Below are 22,876 nucleotides of genomic sequence, written 5' to 3'. Positions count from 1 at the left end.
TCCTAGGTACTCTGATTTCCACGAATACTTTGTAACCAAACTGACAGACAGACAAATAGGTGAATAATCTGAAGTTTCAGGTCCACTGATTTTTAGGAGGCATCCAAACCAAAAGAGCCCCTGACGAGACGATCAGCTGGCTGAGTGGTTAATATGTAAGAAAGACAGTAAGCCACCTCTAATAGCTTCCTCACCATAAACAAGGGAGCTAGATGGACGCACTCCGCCTCCGTGCAGTGCTTACAGTCTATGACGACTTCATCGCTTATTCCCACAGACAAGTGACGGGACACAGTGCAGAATGACTGCACTTCTGGGGTTGCTCCTCAACACAAAGGAACCAGAAATAAAGCCTCTCATTCTTAAATAACATTTATTATTGTTGCAAAGAAGTCTTTTTCAGGAGAACAAGTCTCACATTTATGTAAAGGTATATTGGTTATAGTTAGAGAAGCAAGTTTCACTGAGGTGCTCTATATGAAGTATGCCTGACCATGACTCTGAATTCAGCAATCTAATATTCACAATGTGTTGGCTGCCATTAGCTATTTATCCGAACATGCCTTTTTTTCCTTTTAAAATATGTGCCTGCACAGGGTGGAAAAAGAAACGCCAAGGGCCTGCTAAAAAGGAGAAGCCTAGAAAAGATAAAATTCCCACGGCAGTTCTGTTCATCTGCAGTCCGTGAGTGCAGGAACAGTGTTCGTGTGGGGAGGCATTACGCCCAGTGGTTTCTCGGTTTTAATGGTGTGAGAGCCCTTGAGGTTTTCCGCAGTGGTCAGAGGGAGTGGGAAATGCCATTTACTGAATCCAGTCGATGTTCAGGCAGCGCGCTATGAATGCAAACATGTCTGACACTTCTTCTATTACTTTGGCTGTGGGCTTCCCAGCCCCGTGGCCTGCCTTGGTGTCCACGTGGATAAGCAGGGGATTGTTCTGCTTCCGACTGCGGCCCACCAGGTACTGAAGGGTGGCAATGAACTTCAGGGAGTGAAGCGGGACCACGCGGTCGTCATGGTCCGCAGTGAGGAGAAGCATGGACGGGTACTGGATGTCGTCTGCCTCTGGTAGCTTCACGTTGTGCAGTGGAGAATATCTGAAAGGCAAAGGCACTTTGATGAGGCCGGATATCAAAATGAGAGTTGTGTGTGTCCACTAGGATAATCAGGGGGACCGGTGGGCATAGTGACCTGCGTCGTCTGCCCGCCTACCGTCACCGGCAGTGAGGACTGCAGCCAACTGGTCCATGGGTGACCACTGCAGACTAAGTTACATCACCGTTTGGGCTGTGAATGGCCAGGGCTATTGGAAGCTGGGGATCTGTGTCGTTTATTTCGCTCCCACTTTGGAAGCCCGTGTAAGAAAGAAACAGGGCTGTTGAAACAACCCAAAGTATGTGCATACTGACTGTCTTGAGGTGAATATTTTCATATTCTTCAGACTGACTTTTTCACTGCTACAAAGTGGACTGACTGTCCCTTTGTTTATATTTTACATGAAAAGATTTTAATTGAGGTATAGTTGATTTACAATATTAGTTTCAGGTGATTCAATATTTTTATAGATTATATTCCATTTAAAGTTATTATAAAATATTGGCTATATTCCCAGTGCTGTACAATATATCCTTGTAGCTTCATTTTATACATAAGTAGATTGTATCTCTTAATTCCCTACCCCTATCATGCTGATTGTTTTTTTTTTTGTACATGGTACTACAGTTACTCTTTATTTATTTATTTATTTATTTTATTTATGGCTGTGTTAGGTCTTCGTTTCTGTGCGAGGGCTTTCTCTAGTTGTGACAAGCGGGGGCCACTCTTCATCGCGGTGCGCGGGCCTCTCACTATCGCGGCCTCTCTTGTTGCGGAGCACAGGCTCCAGACGCGCAGGCTCAGTAGCTGTGGCTCACGGACCTAGTTGCTCCACGGCATGTGGGAACCTCCCAGACCAAAGCTCGAACCCGTGACCCCTGCATTGGCAGGCAGATTCTCAACCACTGCGCCACCAGGGAAGCCCCCTGATGGTTCTTTTAAATCACTGATTGTGAATAGAATGGGTGCAAGCCTTTCTTTTGTTTAAGAACTTGAAATCCACAGCGTACAGCAGCTTTTTGCCTGTTTAGTACCTATAAAACCTTTATTCTGAGCTCAGCTTGGCAGTCTGAAGAAGACCACGGGTCCCCTGGGGGCCTAGCTTCCTGCCTGAAACCAGGGAACCTGAGCCGCTGACCCCCTGCTGGCTCACAGTCCGGCAGAAAGAAACTGCCTTTGGCCAATGGTGAGAAGGTTAGTGGAGGAGACACCTTCTGCAGCACAACATAAGTTTCCAGTTAACAGAAAGGTTTTTAAGAACATAAGTACAATCAAATTAAACAGCGACTGATTGATAATAGTTAAGTGAAAGACATCTCTGGATATTTTTTCTTTACATTTTAGTCCATATGGGTGTCATGTTTTCCGAAGTGTTCAGTATTAATGAATTAAATAAACTATTTTAGTAGAGTTTTATTTTGGAGGGTAAATAGGCAAAAATAGTAAAATTTCTACTCAGTTAACCAAGCTAAGACTAAAACCTTCTGGGGTTTAGTCTCCTAATAGATAAGATGGGGGTGCCAATGGATCTGTTTTCTGATCTCATTGCAGAGTATTTCTGGATCAACCCCAGTCCTCCAGATAAGGGTTAGTTCTATGGGAAAACAAGTCTGGAAACTCTGCCTACTAATAATGCCTCTCCCCACCTCAAGATTCACGTGCCACATTTATATATTCAAGACTCTGAGAAGTTCTGTAGAAAAAAAAGTCTGTTAGGCTTTATTTTTCTCAGCCATTCACAAACTTGGAAATTTAAATTTTGGGGGGCGTGGGGGACCCCCTTCAATATACTGGATTGAGCTCTCTGCTCATTAGGAGTAGCAAGTAAGAGGAAAATACAGCTCTGTGGGTGCTAGGTTAAAAAATTAAAGTCTGAAATAGGAATATCACGGACATCTTGAGAGAAAAAATATTTAGAACTCTTTTTTTGCTTTCAAATTTAATTTTAGAAGTATCAGGTTCCAGCAAATATTTTGTTGCCTTCAATATACAATTAACTCAGTATTTTCAACTGAGTTTAAATGGGACTTATCCCCCTAAGTGCATATTTTCTTAAGGTTAATTGGAACTATGGCTTCTTCAAATATTCAGCTTTCACCAGGATGTGTCAGTGAGGCTACTTGTGTATTTTAAAAGTTAAACTTTCCCCCTCCTACAGAACAGAATTGAGTAGTTTAAAAGTATTATTAAAAAAATTCAAGTCATTTTAGCTGAATTTCTAAGTGGAGAGCTAACCATACAAAGCACATCAAATGAAGGAAAAAACCTGACTTCAGAAATTACTGTATCAAAATTTATAATTGACTGAGAAGACTGGGGAGAGGGGACATAAGCTGCTGGTGCTATTCCAAGAGTAATTCCTAAATACTGCTGGTAAAAATCCAAAAACCCCTACATGTGGGAAGTAAAGAGAGTGAAGAGCCAAAAAAGAATGTAGCTTGCAGTCTTGAGAATCTAAATGTTTGCCATTTTCTCACTGTTATCGCCAAAGTGTTGAGGGATACGAATATTTCAGTAATGCAACTTGTAGTTACAAATATATGAGGTTATACTGAGAGCACAAAAAAAGTTTAACTGTTCTTGCATATATTCCTCTTCATTTCCTTATTTCTTAATTTAGAAAAAGAAATCCCACATTTATGTAAGTTATAATGACTTTTTAAAAAAATTATTTTTTAATTGCTGCATTAACAAATTACCACAAATTTAGCAGCTTTTAAAAACAACATGGATTTCTTATCTCACAGTTCTATAAGTCAGAAGTCTGGCTTGGCTCAACTGGGTTCTCTGGCTCTCTCAAGGCTGAAATCAAGGTGTTGGCTAGCTGGGCACTTATCAAGAAGTTCTAGAAAAAAATCTACTTCCAGACTCATTCCAGCTGTTGGCAGAATGCGTTCAGTTCCATGTGGCTGTAGGACTGAGGTCCTTGTTTCTTTGATGGCTGTTGGTTGGGGTTGATCTCAGGTCGAACAGGCCCCCCTTCCTTCAGTTTCAAAGCCAGCAATGGTGGCTCTAGTTCTCCTGTCCTCCTCATGCGTCCAATCTCTCTCATCTCCCTTTCTGCTGCATCCCCGACTCCCACCAGAGAAAGTGCTCTGCCTTTAAGGGTTTGTCATTAGATTGGGCCACTCGATAATCCAGGATAATCTCCTTATCCTGGTCAGCTGATTAGTAACCTTAATTTAATCTGCAAAGTCCCTTCACAGAAGTACCTAGATTAGTGGTTGACTGAAGAACCAGGGGACAGGAATCCTGGAGAACCACCTTTAAAATTCTGCCCATCACATCTTTGTAGTTTGTTGTTTTTGTTAAAGACCAGACCAAAACCAGGAAGACAGGTATTCCCACCACTTGCCTACTTTTGCAGTAAATTACATGCAAATATGAGATATTGAAGGGCATGGAGTCAAACATTTATCCTTTTGACTATGTTCAGTATTCTGGTATCAAATTGTTAGCAACACAAATATGTCAATATGACTTAAAACCTTACTTGATGAGCCAGTCAAAGTGTTGTTTGTTGTCTGAGCACCCATAATCAGTGGTCCAGGCGTGACCAATAGTGTATTTATGGAACTTCAGCATGTCCATTACTCCAACTTGGGCAATAACACAACCAAAGAGGTCAGGACGCTGATTTGCACATGCAGCTAAAAATCAAGATAGAAAAGGGAGGTGGTCCATCATTAAACATCTATGTAATAAGCAAAACCAAAACAGAACAAAACAACACTTAAATGCTTTCAGAACCCTGGTTGTCTTTTTTCCAAGAGCACAGAAAGAAACCATCAGAAAATCACTTGCCCAACAGCCCACAAGCTTTTCCCCCTCCTTCCAATATATCGGAGGGGTGGGTATTGTCATCAGTAGTAGAGATTTACTCCTCAAAGTGAATCTCAGTGGAGGAACATTACATGAAAACCTCTAGGACTTTCTGTAAGACCTGTGTCCCCTCCTCCCATCCCCAGTTGCTTTCACAGGTGATGCAGGAGGCTAACGAACTTGTTCAGGGTCTCAAAACTAGCCTGTGATATCGTGACACAATAAGAAATACCTGTTTAGTCTTTGTCCCCAGTTCCTAGAACAGAGCTCCTAAAACCCTTGGAATTTCCTGAGTGACAGGGTGAGAGGAGTGTCTTTCATAATTCATAACTAACCCCTTTCAACCGTATCTGAGTTCATGCTAATGAGGTGGCTCTTGGTGGGTCCCTAGATAGCTTCAGGATGGGAGCTGGTTGCCCAAGGAACCAACCATGTGATAAGAGGATTGGATCTTTTGGTCCCACCCCTGACCTCTGGGCAGAGGAGAGGGGGTGGAGATCAAGTTAGTGATTAACGGCTATTGATTTAATCAATCTTGCCTGCATAATAGAACTTCCATAAAATCCACCAAACAATGAAATTTGGAGAGCTTCTAGGGTGGTGAACACAGGGAGGCGCTGGGACGGTGGTGCGCTAACAGAGTATGGGGGCTCTGCATGCACCTGCCCGCCCATACCTTATCCTATACGTCTCTTCCATCTGACTGTTGCCGAGTTCTATCCCTTATAACAAACTGGTAAACGTAAGGAAAGAGGAGGGGGACATGGGAACCCCCAATTTATAGCTGTGAGTCAGAAGCATGGGAGGTCCAGAACTTGTGATTGGTGTCTGCAGTGGGGGCAGCCCTATGGGACTGAGCCCTTACCCTTCTGGGTCTGTGCTAACTCAGGGTAGTGTCAGAATTGAACTGAATTGTAAGACACCCAGTTGGTGTATGGAGAGTTGGAGAATTGGTTGGGGTGGTATGCCCCCCTTCCCACGTTTGGCATCAGAATTGTTGTGAGCAGAAATGGCTCATACAGCCCAAAGCAGAATAGGGCCTAAAACCCAGCTCAGAGCTCTAACCGATATTGACACACCTTCTTGTCCTGTTGTAAAAATACTCTTCTTTGTACACTTAAAACCTTATTTTTTGGAAAATTCAATAAATGTTTATTGAACACCTGCCATGTGCCTGGCACTACGCCTGGGGATATGTCAGTGAATAATTTAGTGGGAAAGATAAAGAAGTGAACAGGCAATTATAGTGTGGCAATCACTACTGTTGAGAAAATACGGGTGCTATGGAAGTAGGGCATAGGCCAGTGTACGGAAGTTCGGGAGGCTTTGGGAGGAAGTAAGATCAAAGCTGGCATGACTAGGAGTTAGTCAAGGGATGTGAACTTTTCCTGCCTCTCACAAAAAACTGTTCCCACCCCAGTTCTGATTTCAGTGCTTATTCATGATACTGAATCCTGAGTCCTACCCCTGCAGATCCTTTTCTCCCACTCAGAGGTGGGAGGCGCAGGAACCTGGAATCTGCTCTTTTAAATAAGCATCTCAGCATCCTGATGGAGGAACTCCGTCTCTGAAGGTCCCTTAAAGGACCTAGTTTGTTAAAAGGCATAAATGAATTCCTGAATATAAAACTCCAAAAATAAAATGGAGTTTTATTGGATGAACCAGTAAGTTACAACACAATTCTCCCACTACTGAAATCAGATGGTATTTTCAACGTCCTTTCCCATTAAAAATTTTAGATTCACCCTTAGTTCTTCTTTCTTTTACACTTCATATTTAATTCATATGCAAATTCAGTGGGCTCAAATTCAAAATATACCCAGAATCAGACCACTTGTCACTACTTCCATCGCCACACCCAGGTCCAAGCCACCATTTTCTCTCCCTGGGACAGAAGCCACCTACCTGGGTTCCTGCTTTTCTGCCCTTGCCTCCCCTTCTGTCTACCCTTACACAGTAACGGGATCAATGCATGATCCCGATTTTAAAAAAACATGTCAAATCATGACACTTCTCTGCTCAAAACTCCCCCAAAGGCTTCTCATTTCACAGAGTAAACCATGCTCTCTGCACGGGCCACGAGGTCCTGCCTGGTCTGGCCTCCCCCCACCCCTAACCTCTCCCATCTCTCTCCCCTGCTCTCTGTGCCCAGCCACAGACATGGGCCTCTGGGGCCCACTGCTGGCCTCGGGCATATCGTCTGCCTCCTCTGACTGGAACGAAAGCTCCATGAAGGCAGAACTGTTGTCTCTTTCGTTTGCTGACATATGCCCAGTATCTGGGAAAATGCCCAGCACTTCTTGGTGCTCTATAAATATTTGTCGAGTGAACAAATCAAATTTGTAGTTATTCGGTATTTAAGAATATTATCCATCTCCTTTCTCAATTTCTTTCCACAAGCCACACGACTTGTGGGATCTTAGTTCCCCGACCAGAGCAGGGATGGAACCCAGGCCCCTGGCAGTGGAAGTGCAGAGTCCTAACCACTGGACCGCCAGGGAAGTCCCTCCATTTCTTTCTTTCTTCCTTTTTTAAATTGAAGTATACCTGACTTAAAACATATTAGTCTCAGGTGTAAGTCAGTGATTCGGTATTTTTATACATCACAAAGTGATCACCATGATAAGTCTATTTACCATCTGTCATCACACAAAATTATTAAATATTATTGACTATATTCCCTATGTTATCTGTACATTATATCTCTGTGATATTTTTATAACAAAGTTTGGACCTCTCAATCATCCTCATCTATTTCACTCATCTCCCCACCCGACTCCCCTCTGGCAACCACTAGTTTGTTTTCTATATCTATGAGTCTGTTTATTTTATGTTTGTTCAATTGTTTTGTTTCTTAGATTCCTCATATAAGCGAAATCATATGGTATCTGTCTTTCTCTGTCTGACTTACTTCACTTAGCAAAACACCCTCTAGGTCCATTCATGTTCTTGCAAATGGCAAGATTTCATTCTTTTTTATATGGCTGAGTAATATTCTACTGTATGTATTATTATACACACATATACACATCTCCTTTATCCATTAATTTATCAGTGGACACTTAGGTTGCTTTCATATCTTAGCAACTGTGAATAATGGTGCAGTGAACATAGGGGTACATATCTTTTTGAATTAGTGGTTTTGATTTCTTTGGAAATAAACTCAGAAGTTGAATTGCTGAATCATGCAGTAGTTCTATTTTTAACTTTTAAGGAAACGTCATACTGCTTTCCATAGTGGCTGTAACCAGTTTATATTCCCACCAGTGCATGAGGGTTCCCTTTTATCTGCATCCTTGTCAACACTTGTTATTTGATGTCCTTTTGACACTAGTCATACTGACGGGTGTGAGGTGGTATCTCATTGTGGTTTTGATTTGCATTTCCTTGATGATTAGTAATGTTCAGCATATTTTCATGTGTCTATTGGCCATGTGTATGTCTCCTCTGGAAAAATGTCTATTCAGGTCCTCTGCTCATTTTTTAATTGAGTTGTTTGTTTTTGATGTTGAGTTGTATGGGTTCTTTGGATACTTTGGACATTAACCTCTTATCAGATATATTGTTTGTAAATATCTTCTCACATTCAGTAGGTTGTCTTTTCATTCTGTTGATAGTTTTCTTCACTGTGCAAAAGCTTTTTAGGTTGTTATAGTCCTATTGGTTTTTTGCTTTTGTTTCCCTTGCCTGAGGAGACATACCCAAAAAAATTTTGTGAAGACCAATGTCAAAGAGTGTACTGTGTTTTCTTAGAGTTTTATGGTTTCAGTTCTTACATTTAAATATTTTTTTGAGTTTATTTTCACATATGATGTGAGAAAGCAGTCCAGTTTGACTCTTTTGCATGGAGCTGTCCAGGTTTCCCAATACCATTTACTGAAGAGGCTGTCTTTTCCCCATTGTATATTCTTCCTTCCTCTGTTTTATTTATTTATTTATTTATTTATTTTAAACATCTTTATTGGAGTATAATTGCTTTACAATGGTGTGTTAGTTTCTGCTTTATAACAAAGTGAATCAGTTATACATATGTTCCCATATCTCTTCCCTCTTGCATCTCCCTCCCTCCCACCCTCCCTATCCCACCCCTCTAGGTGGTCACAAAGCACCGAGCTGATCTCCCTGTGCTATGCGGCTGCTTCCCACTAGCTATCTATTTTACATTTGTTAGTGTATATATATGTCCATGCCTCTCTCTCACCCTGTCACATCTCACCCCCTCCCCCTCTTCCTCTGTTTTAGACTGACCATATATGTGTGGGTTTATTTCTGGGTTCTCTATTCTGTTGCGTTGATCTGTATGTCTGTTTTTGTGCCAGTACCATACTGTTTTGGTTACTACAGTTTGTAGTATAGTTTGAAATCAATGAGCATGATACCTCCAGCTTTGTTCTTCTTTCTCAAGACCGTTTTGGCTATTTGGGGTCTTTTGTGTTTCCAAATAAATTTTAGAATTATTTGTTCTAGTTCTGTGAAAAATGCCATTGGTATTTTGATAGGGACTGCACTGACTCTTGTACATTGGGGAGTAGCATGATTCTAACAATATTAATTCTTCAAATCCATGAGCATGGCACATCTTTTAATTTGTGTCATCTTCGATTTCATCAGTGTCTTACAGTTTTCAGTGTACAGGTCTTCCACCTCCTTGGTGAGATTTATTCCTAGGTATTTTATTCTTTTTGATGCAATTTTAAATGGGATTGTTTTCTTAATTTCTCCTTCTGATAGTTTGTTAAGGTACAGAAATCCAGATTTCTGTATATTAATTTTGTATCCTGCAACTTTACTGAATTCATTTATTAGTTCTTTGGTGGCATCTTTAGGATTTTCTGTAAATAGTATGTCATCTGCAAACAGTGGCAGTTTTACTTCTCTTCTAATTTGAATTCCTTTTATTTCTTTTTCTTGTCTGATTGCTGGGGCTAAGACTCCCAATACAATGTTAATAGAAGTGGTGAGAGTGAGCATCCTTGTCTTGTTCCTCACCTTAGAGGAAATGCTTTTGGCTTTTCACTGTTGAGTGTGATGTTAGTGGTGGGCTTGTCATACGTGGCCTTTATTATGTTGAGGTATGTCCCTCTATACCCACTTTGCTAGGAGTTTTTAATCACAAATGGATGTTGAATTTTGTCAAAAGCTTTTTCCACATCTATTGAGATGATCATATGGTTTTTATTCTTCAATTTGTTAATGTGGTGTATCACACTGATTGATTTACAGATGTTGAACCATCCTTATATCCCTGGGATAAATCCTACTTGATCGTAGTGTATGATCCTTTTAATGTGTTGTTGAATTTGGTTTGCTAATACTTTGAAGATTTTTACATCTGTGTTCACCAGTGATACTGGCCTGTAATTTCCTTTTTTTGTGATGTCTTTGTCTGGTTTTTGTATCAGGGCGATGCTGCTGGCCTTGTAAAGTGAGTTCAGATGTGCTCCTTTCTCTTCAGTTTTCCAGAAGAGTTTGAGAAGATATGTGTTAGCTCTTCTCTAAATGTTCTGTAGAATTCACCTGTGAAGACATCTGGTCCTGGACTTTTCGTTTGCTGGGAGTTTTTTTTTTTTTAATATATATTACTGATTCAACTTCATTACTGGTAATTGGTCTGTTCATACTTTCTATTTCTGCCTGATTCAGTCTTGGGAGATTGTAAGTTTCTAGGAATTTATCCAGTTCTTCTAGATTGTCCACTTTATTGTGTATAATTAGTCATAGTAATCGCCTATGATCCTTTGCATTTTTGTGGTGTTTGATGTAACTTCTTCTCTTTCATTTCTGATTTTCTTTGGGCCCTCTGTTTTTCTTGATGAGTCTGGTAAAAGGTTTATCTTTTTTTATCTTCTCAAACAACCAGCTCTTAGTTTTATCGATCTTTTCTATTGTTTTTTAGTCTTTATTATTGCTCTGATCATTATTATTTTAGTTACTTTAGGTGTTAGGTTAGATTGAGATTTTTCTTGTTTCCTGAGGCAGGCTTATAATGCTATAAACTCCTTTGGCTGCATCCCATTGAGTTTGAATCATTGTGTTTCCACTTTCATTTGTCTCCAGGTATTTTAAAATTTCCTCTTTGATTTAACAGTGACCCCCACCTCCGGTTGTTTAGTAGCATATTGTTTAGCCTCCATGTGTTTTTTGCAGTTTTTTTTCTTGTAGTTGGTGTCTAATCTCATACTGTTGTGGTTGGAAAAGATGCTTGATGTGATTTTAATCTTCTTAATTTAGTCAGACGTGTTTTGTGGCTTAGCATGATCTATCCTGGAGAATGTTCCATGTGTACTTGAAAAGGATGTGTATTCTGCTGCTTTTGGGTGGAATGTTCTTAAAGTCCATCTGATCTAATGTGTCATTTAAAGCCAGTATTTCCTTAATGATTTTCTGTCTGGAATATCTATCCACTGATGTAAGTAGAGTATTAAAGTTCCCTGTTATTGTTTTACTCTCGACTTCTCCCTTATGTCTGTCAATATTTGCCGTGTACCTTTAGGTGTTCCTATGTTGGGTGCATAAATATCTTTAAAAATTTTATTTTATATTATAGTTGCTTTACAGTGTTGTGTTAGTCTCAGGTGTACAGCAAAGTGATTCATTTATACATATACGTATATCCATTCTTTTTCAGATTCTTTTCCCATATAGGTTATTACAGAATATGAGTAGAATTTCCTGTGCTATACATTAGGTCCTTGTTGATTATCTATTTTATATATAGTAGTGTGTATTTGTTAATCCCAAACTTCTAATTTATCCCCCCCCACACACACACCTTTCCCCTCTAGTAACCATAAGTTTGATTTTGAGATCTGTGAATCTGCTTCTGTTTTGTAAACAAGTTCATTTGTATCATTTCTTTTTGGATTCCACATATGAGTGATATCATATTGGTATTTGTCTGTCTGACTTACTGCACTGTCTGACAATCTGTAGGTCCATCCACGTTGCTGCAAATGGCATTATTTCATTCTTTTTTATGGACGAGTAATATTCCATTGTATATATGTACCATGTCGTCTTTATCCATTCCTCTGTCGATGGACATCTAGGTTGCTTCTGTGTTTTGGCTATTGTAAATAGTGCCACAATGAACACTGGGGTGCATGTATCTCTTCGAATTATGGTTCTCTCCAGACATATGCCCAGGGTGTGATTGCTGGATCATATATTCTATTTTTAGTTTTTTAAGGAACCTCCGTACTGTTCTCCATGGTGGTTGTACCAATTTATATTCCCACCAACAGTGTAGGAGGGTTCCCTTTTCTCCTGGGTGCATAAATATTTATGAATGTTATATCCTCTTCTTGTATTGACCCCTTTATCATTATGTAATGCTCTTCTTTGTCTTTTGTTACAAACTTTGTCTAAATCTATTTTGTCTGAGTATTGCTACCCCAGCTTCCTTTTTGTTTCCATTTGCATAGAATACCTTTTTCCATCCCCTTACTTTCAGTCTGTGTCTGTCTTTGGATCTGAAGTGAGTCTCTTGTAGGCAGCATATAGTTGGGTCTTATTTTATTATCCATTCAGCCATTCTATCTTTTGATTGGACCATCTGGTCCATTTACGTTTAAATTAATTGTTGATAGGTATGTACTTATTGCCATTTAAAAAACTGTTTTCTGGTAGTTTTTGTAGTTCTTTTTTGTTCCTTCTTTTTTGCTCTCTTCCCTTGTGATGTAATGACTATATTTAGTGTTATGTTTGGATTACTTTCTCTTTTTTGCTTGTGTATCTACGATTGATTTTTGGTTTTGGTTATCAGGAGGCTCATACATAACCACCTATATATCTTTGCGATTAAGTTGATGATCTCTTAAGTTTGAACACTTTCTAATAATCTTGCATTTATATTCCCCCCTGCCATATTTAATGTTTTGATGTCATACTTTAAAACTTTTTGTTTTGTGTATCAACTTAACTACTGTTGTGAATATAGATGATTTTACTACTTTGTCTTTTAAACTTCTTACTGACTTTGTAAGTAGCTGATCTATCTTTATGTTTACCTTTAATAATGAGTTTTTTTTCCTTTCGTAATTTTCATATTTCTAGTTGTGGTCTTTTTTTTTCCACTTAGAGAAGGCCTTTTAACATTTCTTCTAGAGCCAGTTTAGTGGTCCTGAACTGTTTTTAGCTTTTGCTTGTCTGTACAACTCTTGATCTCTCCTTCAGATCTGAATGATAGCCTCGCCAGGTAGTGTATTCTTGATTGTATGTTTTTTCATCACTTTGAATATATTGTGCCACTCCCTTCTGGCCTGCAGAGTTTCTGCTGAAAAGTCAGCTGATAGTCTTATGGAAGTTCCCTTATAAGTAACTAGTTGCTTTTCTCTTGCTCCTTTTAAGAGTGTCTCTGTCTGGGTGTGGACCTCTTTGGGTTCATCTTATTTGGGACTCTCTGTGTTTCCTCAACCTAGATGTTTGTTTCCTTTCCCAGGTTAGGGAAGTTTTCAGCTATTTATTCAGATAAGTTCTCTGCCCCTCTCTCTGTTCTCCTCTTGGACCCCTAAAACGTGAATGTTAGTTTGCTTGGTGTTGTCTCAGAGGTCTCTTAAGCTATCCTCATTTTTTAGAATTGTTTTTTCTGTTCAGCTTGGATGATTTTCACTATTCTGTTTTCCAGGTCTCTGATCCATTCCTCTGTATCATCTAATCTATTGTTGATTCCTACTAGTATATTTCTTATTTCAGTTATTGTATTCTTCACCTCGTTTTGGCTCTTCTTTATATTTTCTAACTCTGTTAAATGTCTCATTGTGTTCATCCATTCTTCTCCTGAGTTTGTTAAGCATCTTTATAATCATTACCTGAACTCTTTATTGGATAAGATTACTTATCTCCACTTTGCTTAGTTCTTTTTCTGGGGTCTTATCTTGCTCCTTAGTTTAAGAACATAGTTCTGTCTTCTAATTTTGCCTAATTCTCTGTGTTTATTTCTGTGTATTAGGTGGGTTGGTTATGTTTTCTGAGCTTGGATAAGTATCCTTAATATAGGTGATATCCTGTAGGGCCCAGCAGCAGACTCCCCTCTGGTGACCAGAGTTACATGCTCTAGGGGTGCCTCCTATGTAGGCTGCACGGGCCCTTCTGTTGTGGCAGGGCCAACTACTTTGGGCATGCTGACAGGCAAGGCCTGATCTCTGCATGACCAGAGCTGGTGCCAGTCTGCTGGTGGTGGAGTGCTAATAGCCAGAGAGAGGATCCAGAATGGTTCTTGTCAGCACCAGTGTCCCTGTGGTAGAACGAGTTCCCCAAAATGTCTGCTACCAGCACCTGTGTCCCCAGTAGGAGTCCCAGTTGCCTCCTGCCCCTCTGGGAGGCTCTTCAAGGTTAGCAAGGGAATCTGACCAGCCTCCTTTCAAATGACTGCCTCTGTGCCAGGACTCAGAGCATGTGAGATTTTGTGTGCACCCTTTGAGAGTGGAGTCTCTATTTCCCACAGCCCTCTGGCTCTCATCAAAGTAAGCCCTGCTGGCCTTCAGAGCCAGATGTTCTAGGGGCTCATTTTCCTGGTGTAGGACCTCTGGACTGGGGAGCCTGATGTGGGTCTCAAACCCCTCTCTCCTTGGGAAGGACCTCGGCAATTATTATTATCCTCCCATTTGTGGTTTGCCTGCCCGAGGTCGTGGGTCTTGACTGTACTGTGCATCTGCCCCTCCTTACCCATCTCATTGTGGTTCCTTCTTTATATCTTTGGTTGTGGAAAATCTTTTCTATTAGTCTTCAGGTTGTTCTCATACATAGTTCTGTAAATCGTTGTAATTTTGGTGTGCTGGTGGAAGGAGGTGAGCTCAGGGGTTTTCCTACTTTGCCATCTCAGCCACATCTCTATGCTTTCCAAATTTAAACAAATTATTTGGACATATATATATTTTACCTCCCTGGGAAAATGTTTTTTTCAAGACTATGTTCCATTGGGGTAAAGAAGTAATAAGGACAGGAATTCAGGTTTTGACACAAGTCAGTAAATTTCAAAGACAAGGAAACAGAGTGAATGTGTCAAGATCCCCTGACAACAGTGGATTGAAAGCTAAAAATTGTCACATGTGCTTTTCAGGTTGAGTCTATTTGTGCTATTCTCCATTAGTACAACGGCCCCTCGTATCCTAATGACACTGGATGTAGGACCCAGCAAGCAAAGTTCGGGACCACTGTAAATTTCATTACAATGTTAAGTACTGTTGAGAGACAAAAAGCAAAGTAAAAATTCATTAACTACCAAAATTTAGGAAAATGCACTTAGAGGCAGTGCCACATAGAGGTTAAAAGAGCAGAATCAGAAGCCACGGTGCTAAGCATCAACCCCAGCACTACCATCACACTAGCAAGCTACTCAACCTCTCAGTGCCCCAGTGTCCTCCTCTGTAAAATGGGGATAATACCTGCCCCCATCTCCCAGGCCACGTGCATGTCAAGGGCTCAGCACTGGGCCTGGCAAGGTGCTCAGCAAGGGTGAACTATTTCATTACTATGAAGCTGTGGATCCATCTTTGCATGTACCTCATTTTCCTTCATGACTTATTTCTCTGCACCCACAGCATCTAGCATCCCATGGCATAGGTATTCAACAAATGTTTAGTGATGATCACAGCTTACAAGTTCTGGGTAACACAGTCAGAGGTGTGTTACTAGGCTCAGTCATGTGCTGACTGAACCCTAGAGACCTGTGGGTCCAGTCTGTGGGGAGAGGGAGAGGGAAGGGTAAGAATTGCGGTCCAGTCCAATAGAGCTCAGAACAGGGAGGAGGAATGGCTTTTCAGGCTGTGATGAGTTGAGTCAGTAGTTGTGTCTTCAAATGTCATTAATTAGATGCCCAAAATACAAATGGGTTTTGCTTTTTCTGTACCACTGCTCCCATCCATGAGCCAAAGTAAACCAGAGTATCTGAAAACTCCAAGAGTTTACTAGTAAAGTACAATGAATAAAAAACCCAGTTCTCACCTACTAAGAGGCCTCCATTTGAACCTCCATTAATAGTCAGCCTCTTGGGAGATGTGTAACCTTCCTTGATAAGATATTCAGCAGCACACTGGAAGTCATCAAAGCAGTTTTGTTTGTTGGCCAAGATACCACCTACAATGTGCCAAAGTGAAAGATAGTTAATTAACAAAACATAGAAAAAAAAATCACATTTTAACCTAAGGGAAATTCAAATGATGATAGGGCATAGTTTCAACTACTGATCAACTTAAACACAATGGACTAACACTACATTTTAGAAAAATGCCTCAGTTTAAATTTTGTTATGCGTTGTGGAAATCCATCATCAGTGCCACAACTGCCAATCCATATGGTGCCTTTGTATTTTTCTAAAACCTCTTAGAACTTAAAAGGCAAATGCCCCAAAGGGAAGAGATGATCTGTTATGACGTCAGACAACCATGAGAATGAAAATGTGAAAGCATGTCAACAAAAAGAACCTGTGTTTTGGGAGGAGCCAGACTCAAAACTGACACAAGACCCAGAGCAGAGTCCAGTCCTCGAGTTCCACACAGCACGTGACAATGGGGATGAGCGCGCTGCCCCCTCCCTGGGAAGATGAAAGTGCTCTGCACGGACCTCCCTGGTGGCGCAGTGGTTAAGAATCTGCCTGCCAGTTCAGGGGACACGGCTTCGATCCCTGGTCCAGGAAGATCCCACATGCCGTGGAGCAACTACCGTGTGCCACAACTACTGAGCCTGCGCTCTAGAGCCCGAGCCACAACTGCTGAGCCTGCACGCCACAACTACTGAAGCCCACGCTCCACAACAAGAGAAGCCACCGCAATGAGCAGCCCGTGCATCACAACAAAGAGTAGCCCCTGCTCACCAGAACTAGAGAAAAGCCCGTGCGCAGCAATGAAGACTCAACGCAGCCAAAAATAAAATATAAAATAAATAAATTTTTAAAAAAAAGAAAGTGCTCTGTGCAGAGAGGTGCACTTCTCACCCCTCCTCTCTGCAGGAGTCTGAGGTGGGGATGTGATTACGAGAAGGAAGCTCTCTGACTTTGCCCATGGGTACTTAAAGAACTTAGGTAGGAATTAGGTGGGGACGTGGTGCTGCACAGAGCAGCCCATTAGTTTCTCTAGGCTTGAATGAAGAGGATTTCAAGCATCTCCTCAGAGAATCCGGGCTTTCTCATCTAGAAGCCATTCCAGTGTAGAGCCAAACAAAGAAACTACTTAAAGAGAGGAACATTTGTAAGGCCTTGTAATATCCAAAAGTAAAGGCCAAAAGTCAGAGTCATGCCCACAAAGGAATGGATGTCTGAAATAACTGCCAATGAAATGAACAAAAAGCAGACATAGATCTAATTAGGTATTTGAGATTAACCATTTTTGCAGAAATTCAATTAAAGATGAAGCAGTGCTACTGAAGAAATTTTTTCATATCAAAACAAATGTTATTAAGATTTTAATAAGAAATTATTGGTGAATTAGGATGGCTAGGATTACTTAGTTTCCAGGAATAATAATATTTTGGGTATATGACTATATTTTTTGAAGAGCATTAAATTTTAAACTCAATTAACAGAATGGAATCTAGATTTATCGAGGTTCAATATGCTAGGGTCTAACTAGAAAAGTTCCATTTCAGGCCCTTTCACTGCCTAAATTAGGAGAAAGTTTATGATCAGTCTAAACAGAGGTAATCAACTTTTAGCTTCAGTCAAGCTGCAAACTCCCCTCCCCCCAAGACTTCTGGATAACAACTTGGTTATAATTAATACAGAGATGAGAGAGTTGACCAAGACCAAGGGCACACTTCCCTACCAGAGCATGGTGGACACCTGAGAACCAGAGGAATTCTATGGCAAAGAACTTGGGTTCTTTGAGGAGAAGGCCACTGGGTCAGGAGTCCGTGCAGGTGGGTGTTTAAGTGTGTACATTAAACATTTTTAACCAGGAAATTGGGCGAGTCAGGGGGTCCAGACTTAGCATATGGATTTGGGATGTACATCCAACATAAGGTGTGTAGAGATTTTACTTTTATTCCCCCTTTCTTAGTCATCTCTTGCTATCACAGTTTCATAGTATGATTTTAGTGTAATTAAACTCTAATATCAGGTCCAAGTCAAAATGATACAATGAATTCTATGCTGTTTCAAATACAGTGACAATCAATAAAGCCTTCAAGGATGACACCTGGCCCAATGATGGCTGGCAGGCTGGGGGTCCATGTGTTCATTAGGGACACTCTTTTTTTTTTTTTAAGAATTTCACTTTTTTATCTATCTATTTATTTATTTATTTTTGGCTGTGTTGGGTCTTCGTTTCTGTGCGAGGGCTTTCTCTAGTTGCGGCAAGCGGGGGCCACTCTTCATCGCGGTGCGTGGGCCTCTCACTATCGCGGCCTCTCTTGTTGCGGAGCACAGGCTCCAGACGCGCAGGCTCAGTAGTTGTGGCTCATGGGCCTAGTTGCTCCATGGCATGTGGGATCTTCCCAGACCAGGGCTCGAACCCGTGTCCCCTGCATTGGCAGGCAGATTCCCAACCGCTGCGCCACCAGGGAAGCCCGGGACACTCACTCTTGCTAAGATGCTCAAATAGTTTGCTGTCTGACATCAGTCCTTGGGGTGCACGCTGAAGACCGAGGATTTAGGCTTGGGCCTTTCCTGCCTCCTGACATCTAACAGGTAACTTATGAAAAAAGCCCTTTACAGCTCTACCCTCATCTTTGCTGATCTGATCGATGCAGAAAACCAGAGCCTGGGCCTCAGCAGGTAGAGAAGAACAGGTGGGCGTATGGATCCGAAGGGTGGTCTCGGATGCTCCTACTGCGGGAGAAGAGCCTCCTCACCACGTGCTGCTGGCCAAGCCTGAGCCCGGGCGGCCGCCCTCGTGCCCGCAGACTGTCTTACACAGGATGCCTGATGTTGAGAGGGGAGAAGCAGGGAGCCGGTGGGAGTGAAGTGGCTTCCCACATCCTCCTCTCCCAAACACAGGAATAAGGTAAGGGAAGAACATCTTCTTCAAGTTGTTGGTTAGTCTATGCATTCCAGATACACAAAAGCCTGGGAGACGGGGTGTGCTCCACATAGAGAGAAAAGGAAGAGATGGGGCTTTAAAAATAAAGGTTGCCATATTTTTTTTTAAAGAATGATAATCTGGGGAATAAAGTTGAATATAGGAGCAGTTTCCTCAATCAACTAGAATACATGCTTCAGGAGGCCAGAGAACAGGGACTGAGCCATTAAAACCAGAAAAGAAAAATGGCTGTGTTCTTGTGTTTATCTATCACGTGCAGGTTTTATTAGAGTCCCAGCAACAACGCTAGAAGCATGCTATTTCTTAGCAATGTTGGGAAGATCAGAGAAAGCAAGCAAAAGATGCCCAAACTGGGACTAGTGGAAGCTCTATTTTAGAGTGCTCTTTTCTTTTAAGAGAAAATGGCCTGTTTTTGCAGTCTGTTTTAAGATAGCCAATAATGCTAAACAGTAAAAGCCAGGCTAACAGGAGGAGACACAATAAATACCAAAAGCATCCCCCAGACTCGCTTCTGACAGTGACTGATAGATAAAAATGTACCCTATACATTGCTACAAAAAAAAAAATTGATTATGGTATGTAGGAGATGCGTCTGAAAAAGGCGTCCTTCATTCAAATAGACTGCAAAGGAAAATAAACTGTGAAAAGACTGAGCTGTTTAAATTGAAAGGGGGAATGGTGCCTGCAATGTGTTTGGAAGCATCCTTTTCTGCCCCTAATCCCCTCGGCTTGGACTATGCCATATTTGTGTTTCTGCAGAGAAAATAGCTCACCTTTATGCCACGTCTCTCCGTATTCCCCACCTCCTCTGATGTTGGCCACTGCAAGGACGCCACCCATGTGTCTCACAAAGATGAGCCTGGACACACTGAGAGATGGTAAAAACAGTTAAGCTGCCACTCACTGCCCAGTGAGGACCGCTGTCCTCCTCCACCACACCCGCACCCGCAGCCCTGAAGATGCCCTGCACGTGCTGTCATCTACGTGGAAGCCCGGTACTTTCACATTGCTCGATTTAAGTGAAATGTTACAACTTCTGCCTAGTGATGAACTGCAAAGCTCATACATTTTCAGGAGCATTCGGTATACCTCATTTTAAACAACTGTCTTGGCAACCAAAATACTGCCGCCCACGTGACACAGCCCTGGTCTGAATGGTGCTGTGCTTGTTACACACCCGGTAATGGCCCCTGCTACCATCTCTCCCAGTATCTCTCTCCAGATTGTTCAAGTTGGAAAAAAGAAAGCTCCTTCTGAAATATGAATTTTAAACAGATTTTCCAGTTTTACAGAAATTTAGACGTTGAAACTAGGTGTGAGAGAGGTAGAGGAGATCAGGCACACTGACCAGAAAGTAAGAACGGAGTGCCCAGGGCTGGAGAATGTTTTCTAGAAATAAACAGAAGAAACGTTTGGATTTTTATGTTTTCCTCCCTCTCTTTCCACTCTGACCCTAACAGTACTGAATGAGGTTATTTTTCTGTTTGCTGTTAACTAAAATTAATTTTGCTTTGAGAACTATTTCTGAACTTTATTCACTCTTCCTTTTAGTAACTGGGGAAACTGTGGGCTTCTGCAACCTGAGGCTCAAGACGGTCTGGCTGCTAATTTCCTGGATGTTGAAGATCAGAGGAAAGGAGAGTCTGAGGTCGGTGATCAGACCATACACCCATGTGGTCCTCTCTTCAACATTTTTCCTATACCTCGGGATGGTCTCTACTGAAACTACCAGCATATCCACTGGTTCAGGGAAGAAAATGGTGTAAGGACACTTCCTCACTCATCTCACTTCCCAACACAGAGCAGGCTTAACGAATACTCGTTGCACAAATGAACAAAGATGAGCTCTGCTCAGGAATCAGTGTTGTCTTGATCCAGGTTCCCCTGTGGGGACCAAGGGGATGGGGCTCAGGTGCAGAGGCAGTAGACCAGTCTCTGGTTTCTCCTCACTGTCTGGAGAAGATCAGATACATGCTGAAGTTCCGAGGTGCCACGCTTACCTGTAGTTGGGTGTGATAGATATGTTGAAGCCGCCGTAGCCGTATAGGAAAGCGGGATGAGAGGCATCCAATTTTATGCCCTTTTTATGCACGATGAACATTGGAATCTTCGTACCATCCTTGCTAGGGTAGAAAACCTAGAACAAAAGAAAGCAGAACAGCTAGATTTAGCATTCCTGAGTAAACAAACACTTGCATGCTTTTACATGGGAAAAACAGACAGGTAGTAAATTCTTCAAGATGTAGAGTAGCACAGTGAAAATCCAGTACCACTAAAAGGGCTAGTTGATGGGGGAGCATATGTCAGTTTTTATGGAGACAGTGTGGAGTAGTGAATATAGGGAGACTTGACTTTGAATTCTTCTTCCACTCTCAAAAGCTCGGTGACCCCTGGCAAGTCTGTCCTCACTCAGCTTTAGTTCTTTATCCCTAAAATGTGGCCACCGTGCCCACCTCTTAGGGTCTCCACGAGGCCCACATAAGAGAACGGGCATTCAGTCCTCTGCTCCCAAACGTCCCTCCCGGCAGTGGGAACTCAGATTCGGCTCTTCTGCCAGACAATCCAATCTAGGAAGACTTTTTTTCTGGGAAAGACACTTCATATTCAACTTCCTCTCTAAATGTTAAGACACTCAACTCCTCTTCATTTTCCTAAGTTCAACTATTAATTAAATGTTAGCAACAACAAAACATACGTTAGCTTTAGAGAGTAGATAAGGAGCAACATAGAAATCCTATTGTTTCTGATTAAACAAAGACACTTTCTCCAGGATGGATAATTAAGGCTCATCAAACCTTCCTGAATCTGGTAAGTTCAGTTAACATTTCTAGATTCATTACTTTTTGGGTAAAAGGAATAAGAGAAAAAGGATTAGAAAGAGAACATGAAATGTTATTCAAATGGTAAGCCACAGAATAAGCACTGAGTCACCCAAAGCTGATAATGGCTTCTTCCAGACAGACAATCTGTAAATAGCCTTCTCTGGTCAAACGTGGTATCTTTATCCCAAATGACACCTGGAAAGTGCCCAGCTTAGAAACGTCTTGCTGACCTCACACATCACAGTCAAGGACGTAAACCTCTACAGGTAGTGTGACTTGGAGCCATATTCTATCCAAAGCTTTTTAAGGTAGCAGTTCTATCGTGGAAAGTGTCCACAAAGTTCTTGGGAATAAACAGTGGGGGGCGGGCAGGGGAGAGGGGGGAGGCGAGGCACATTTGGAGAAAGGCACTACATGGCCACCATTAATGCCTGCGAGTCTGGTCGTTTTTTGAAACCTGCCAAGGAACAGTATAACAAGCATTTGCTTCTGACTTTGGAGAGAAATGCTGAGATGTATGTAAAGTTGACTGTTTAGGAATTATGGAGAATACATGGCAGAGTTCAAAGTTATCAGAGGAGACAGGGTTTTAGCTAAAGTTATTTAGGGCCAGTTAGGAGCCGCTAATAGAGAGTAACTGCGGGAGGTACAAGCAAATGCAGAGCAAGACGTACAGGCGACTGGCTGGGGCTAATGAGCTGAAACCCAGGCCCTCGGGTAGGCGCGTTCTAACCACAGAGGAGACAGCGTGGGGGCGGGTGGGCAGGGGAGCAAACTGTCTCACACGATTCTACCCTAAGTGAATCAATCATCCGCTTAAAAAATAGCGCTCCCCCCGGCTACCTCCCGACTTCCCACCTATCCTCAAATCCCAGCCCCGGCACCTAATCCCTCTCCAGCCCGGCTGAGGCCTCCTCAGGCAACTCCCCTTCTGCGTCCTACTCTTCACCCGGTCAGCTGGACTGGTGCACTTCTGTCCCTACTAAGCTGACCCTCAGAGCCTCCTGTGTGCAAAGTGCTCTGTCTTCTTGCTTCGGGGCAATGTGGCGTCCTCCTCTGGCACTACTTTGCTTGCTACCACCTGTAGGCTTTCTAGTGCCTGCACCTTGGTCTGCAGTGCTCCCATCTGGTTCCAGGACGGAGGCATCCTTGTGGAATACAATCA

General features: G+C 41.9%; 1 protein-coding gene and 1 long non-coding RNA gene across 5 annotated transcripts in view; one reads left to right on the top strand and one right to left on the bottom strand.

Moving 5' to 3' along the window:
• The window catches only part of LOC103016563 (uncharacterized), a 161,225-nt gene extending 142,399 nt beyond the window's left edge, over positions 1 to 18,826 (top strand). For all 3 annotated transcript variants that reach the window (XR_009005225.1, XR_009005226.1, XR_009005224.1), the window contains one exon: positions 18,600 to 18,826. This is a non-coding gene — a long non-coding RNA (uncharacterized LOC103016563). The remainder of the gene's footprint in view (positions 1 to 18,599) is intronic.
• The window catches only part of PREP (prolyl endopeptidase), a 140,439-nt gene continuing 117,919 nt past the window's right edge, over positions 357 to 22,876 (bottom strand). For both annotated transcript variants that reach the window (XM_057528035.1, XM_007190640.2), the window contains exons 11-15: positions 20,890 to 21,026; positions 19,663 to 19,757; positions 15,861 to 15,992; positions 4,588 to 4,744; positions 357 to 1,096 (exon numbers count right to left, since the gene is read on the bottom strand). In XM_057528035.1, the coding sequence (XP_057384018.1) occupies positions 802 to 1,096; positions 4,588 to 4,744; positions 15,861 to 15,992; positions 19,663 to 19,757; positions 20,890 to 21,026 (816 nt within the window). In that variant the 3' untranslated portion in view covers positions 357 to 801. The remainder of the gene's footprint in view (positions 1,097 to 4,587; positions 4,745 to 15,860; positions 15,993 to 19,662; positions 19,758 to 20,889; positions 21,027 to 22,876) is intronic.

The sequence above is a fragment of the Balaenoptera acutorostrata genome, chromosome 14, assembly GCF_949987535.1.
Source record: "Balaenoptera acutorostrata chromosome 14, mBalAcu1.1, whole genome shotgun sequence".
In the NCBI taxonomy this organism is placed as follows: Eukaryota; Metazoa; Chordata; class Mammalia; order Artiodactyla; family Balaenopteridae; genus Balaenoptera; species Balaenoptera acutorostrata.
The sequence above is the reverse complement of the archived record's forward strand: the minus strand, read 5'-3'. Positions and strand labels throughout refer to the sequence as shown.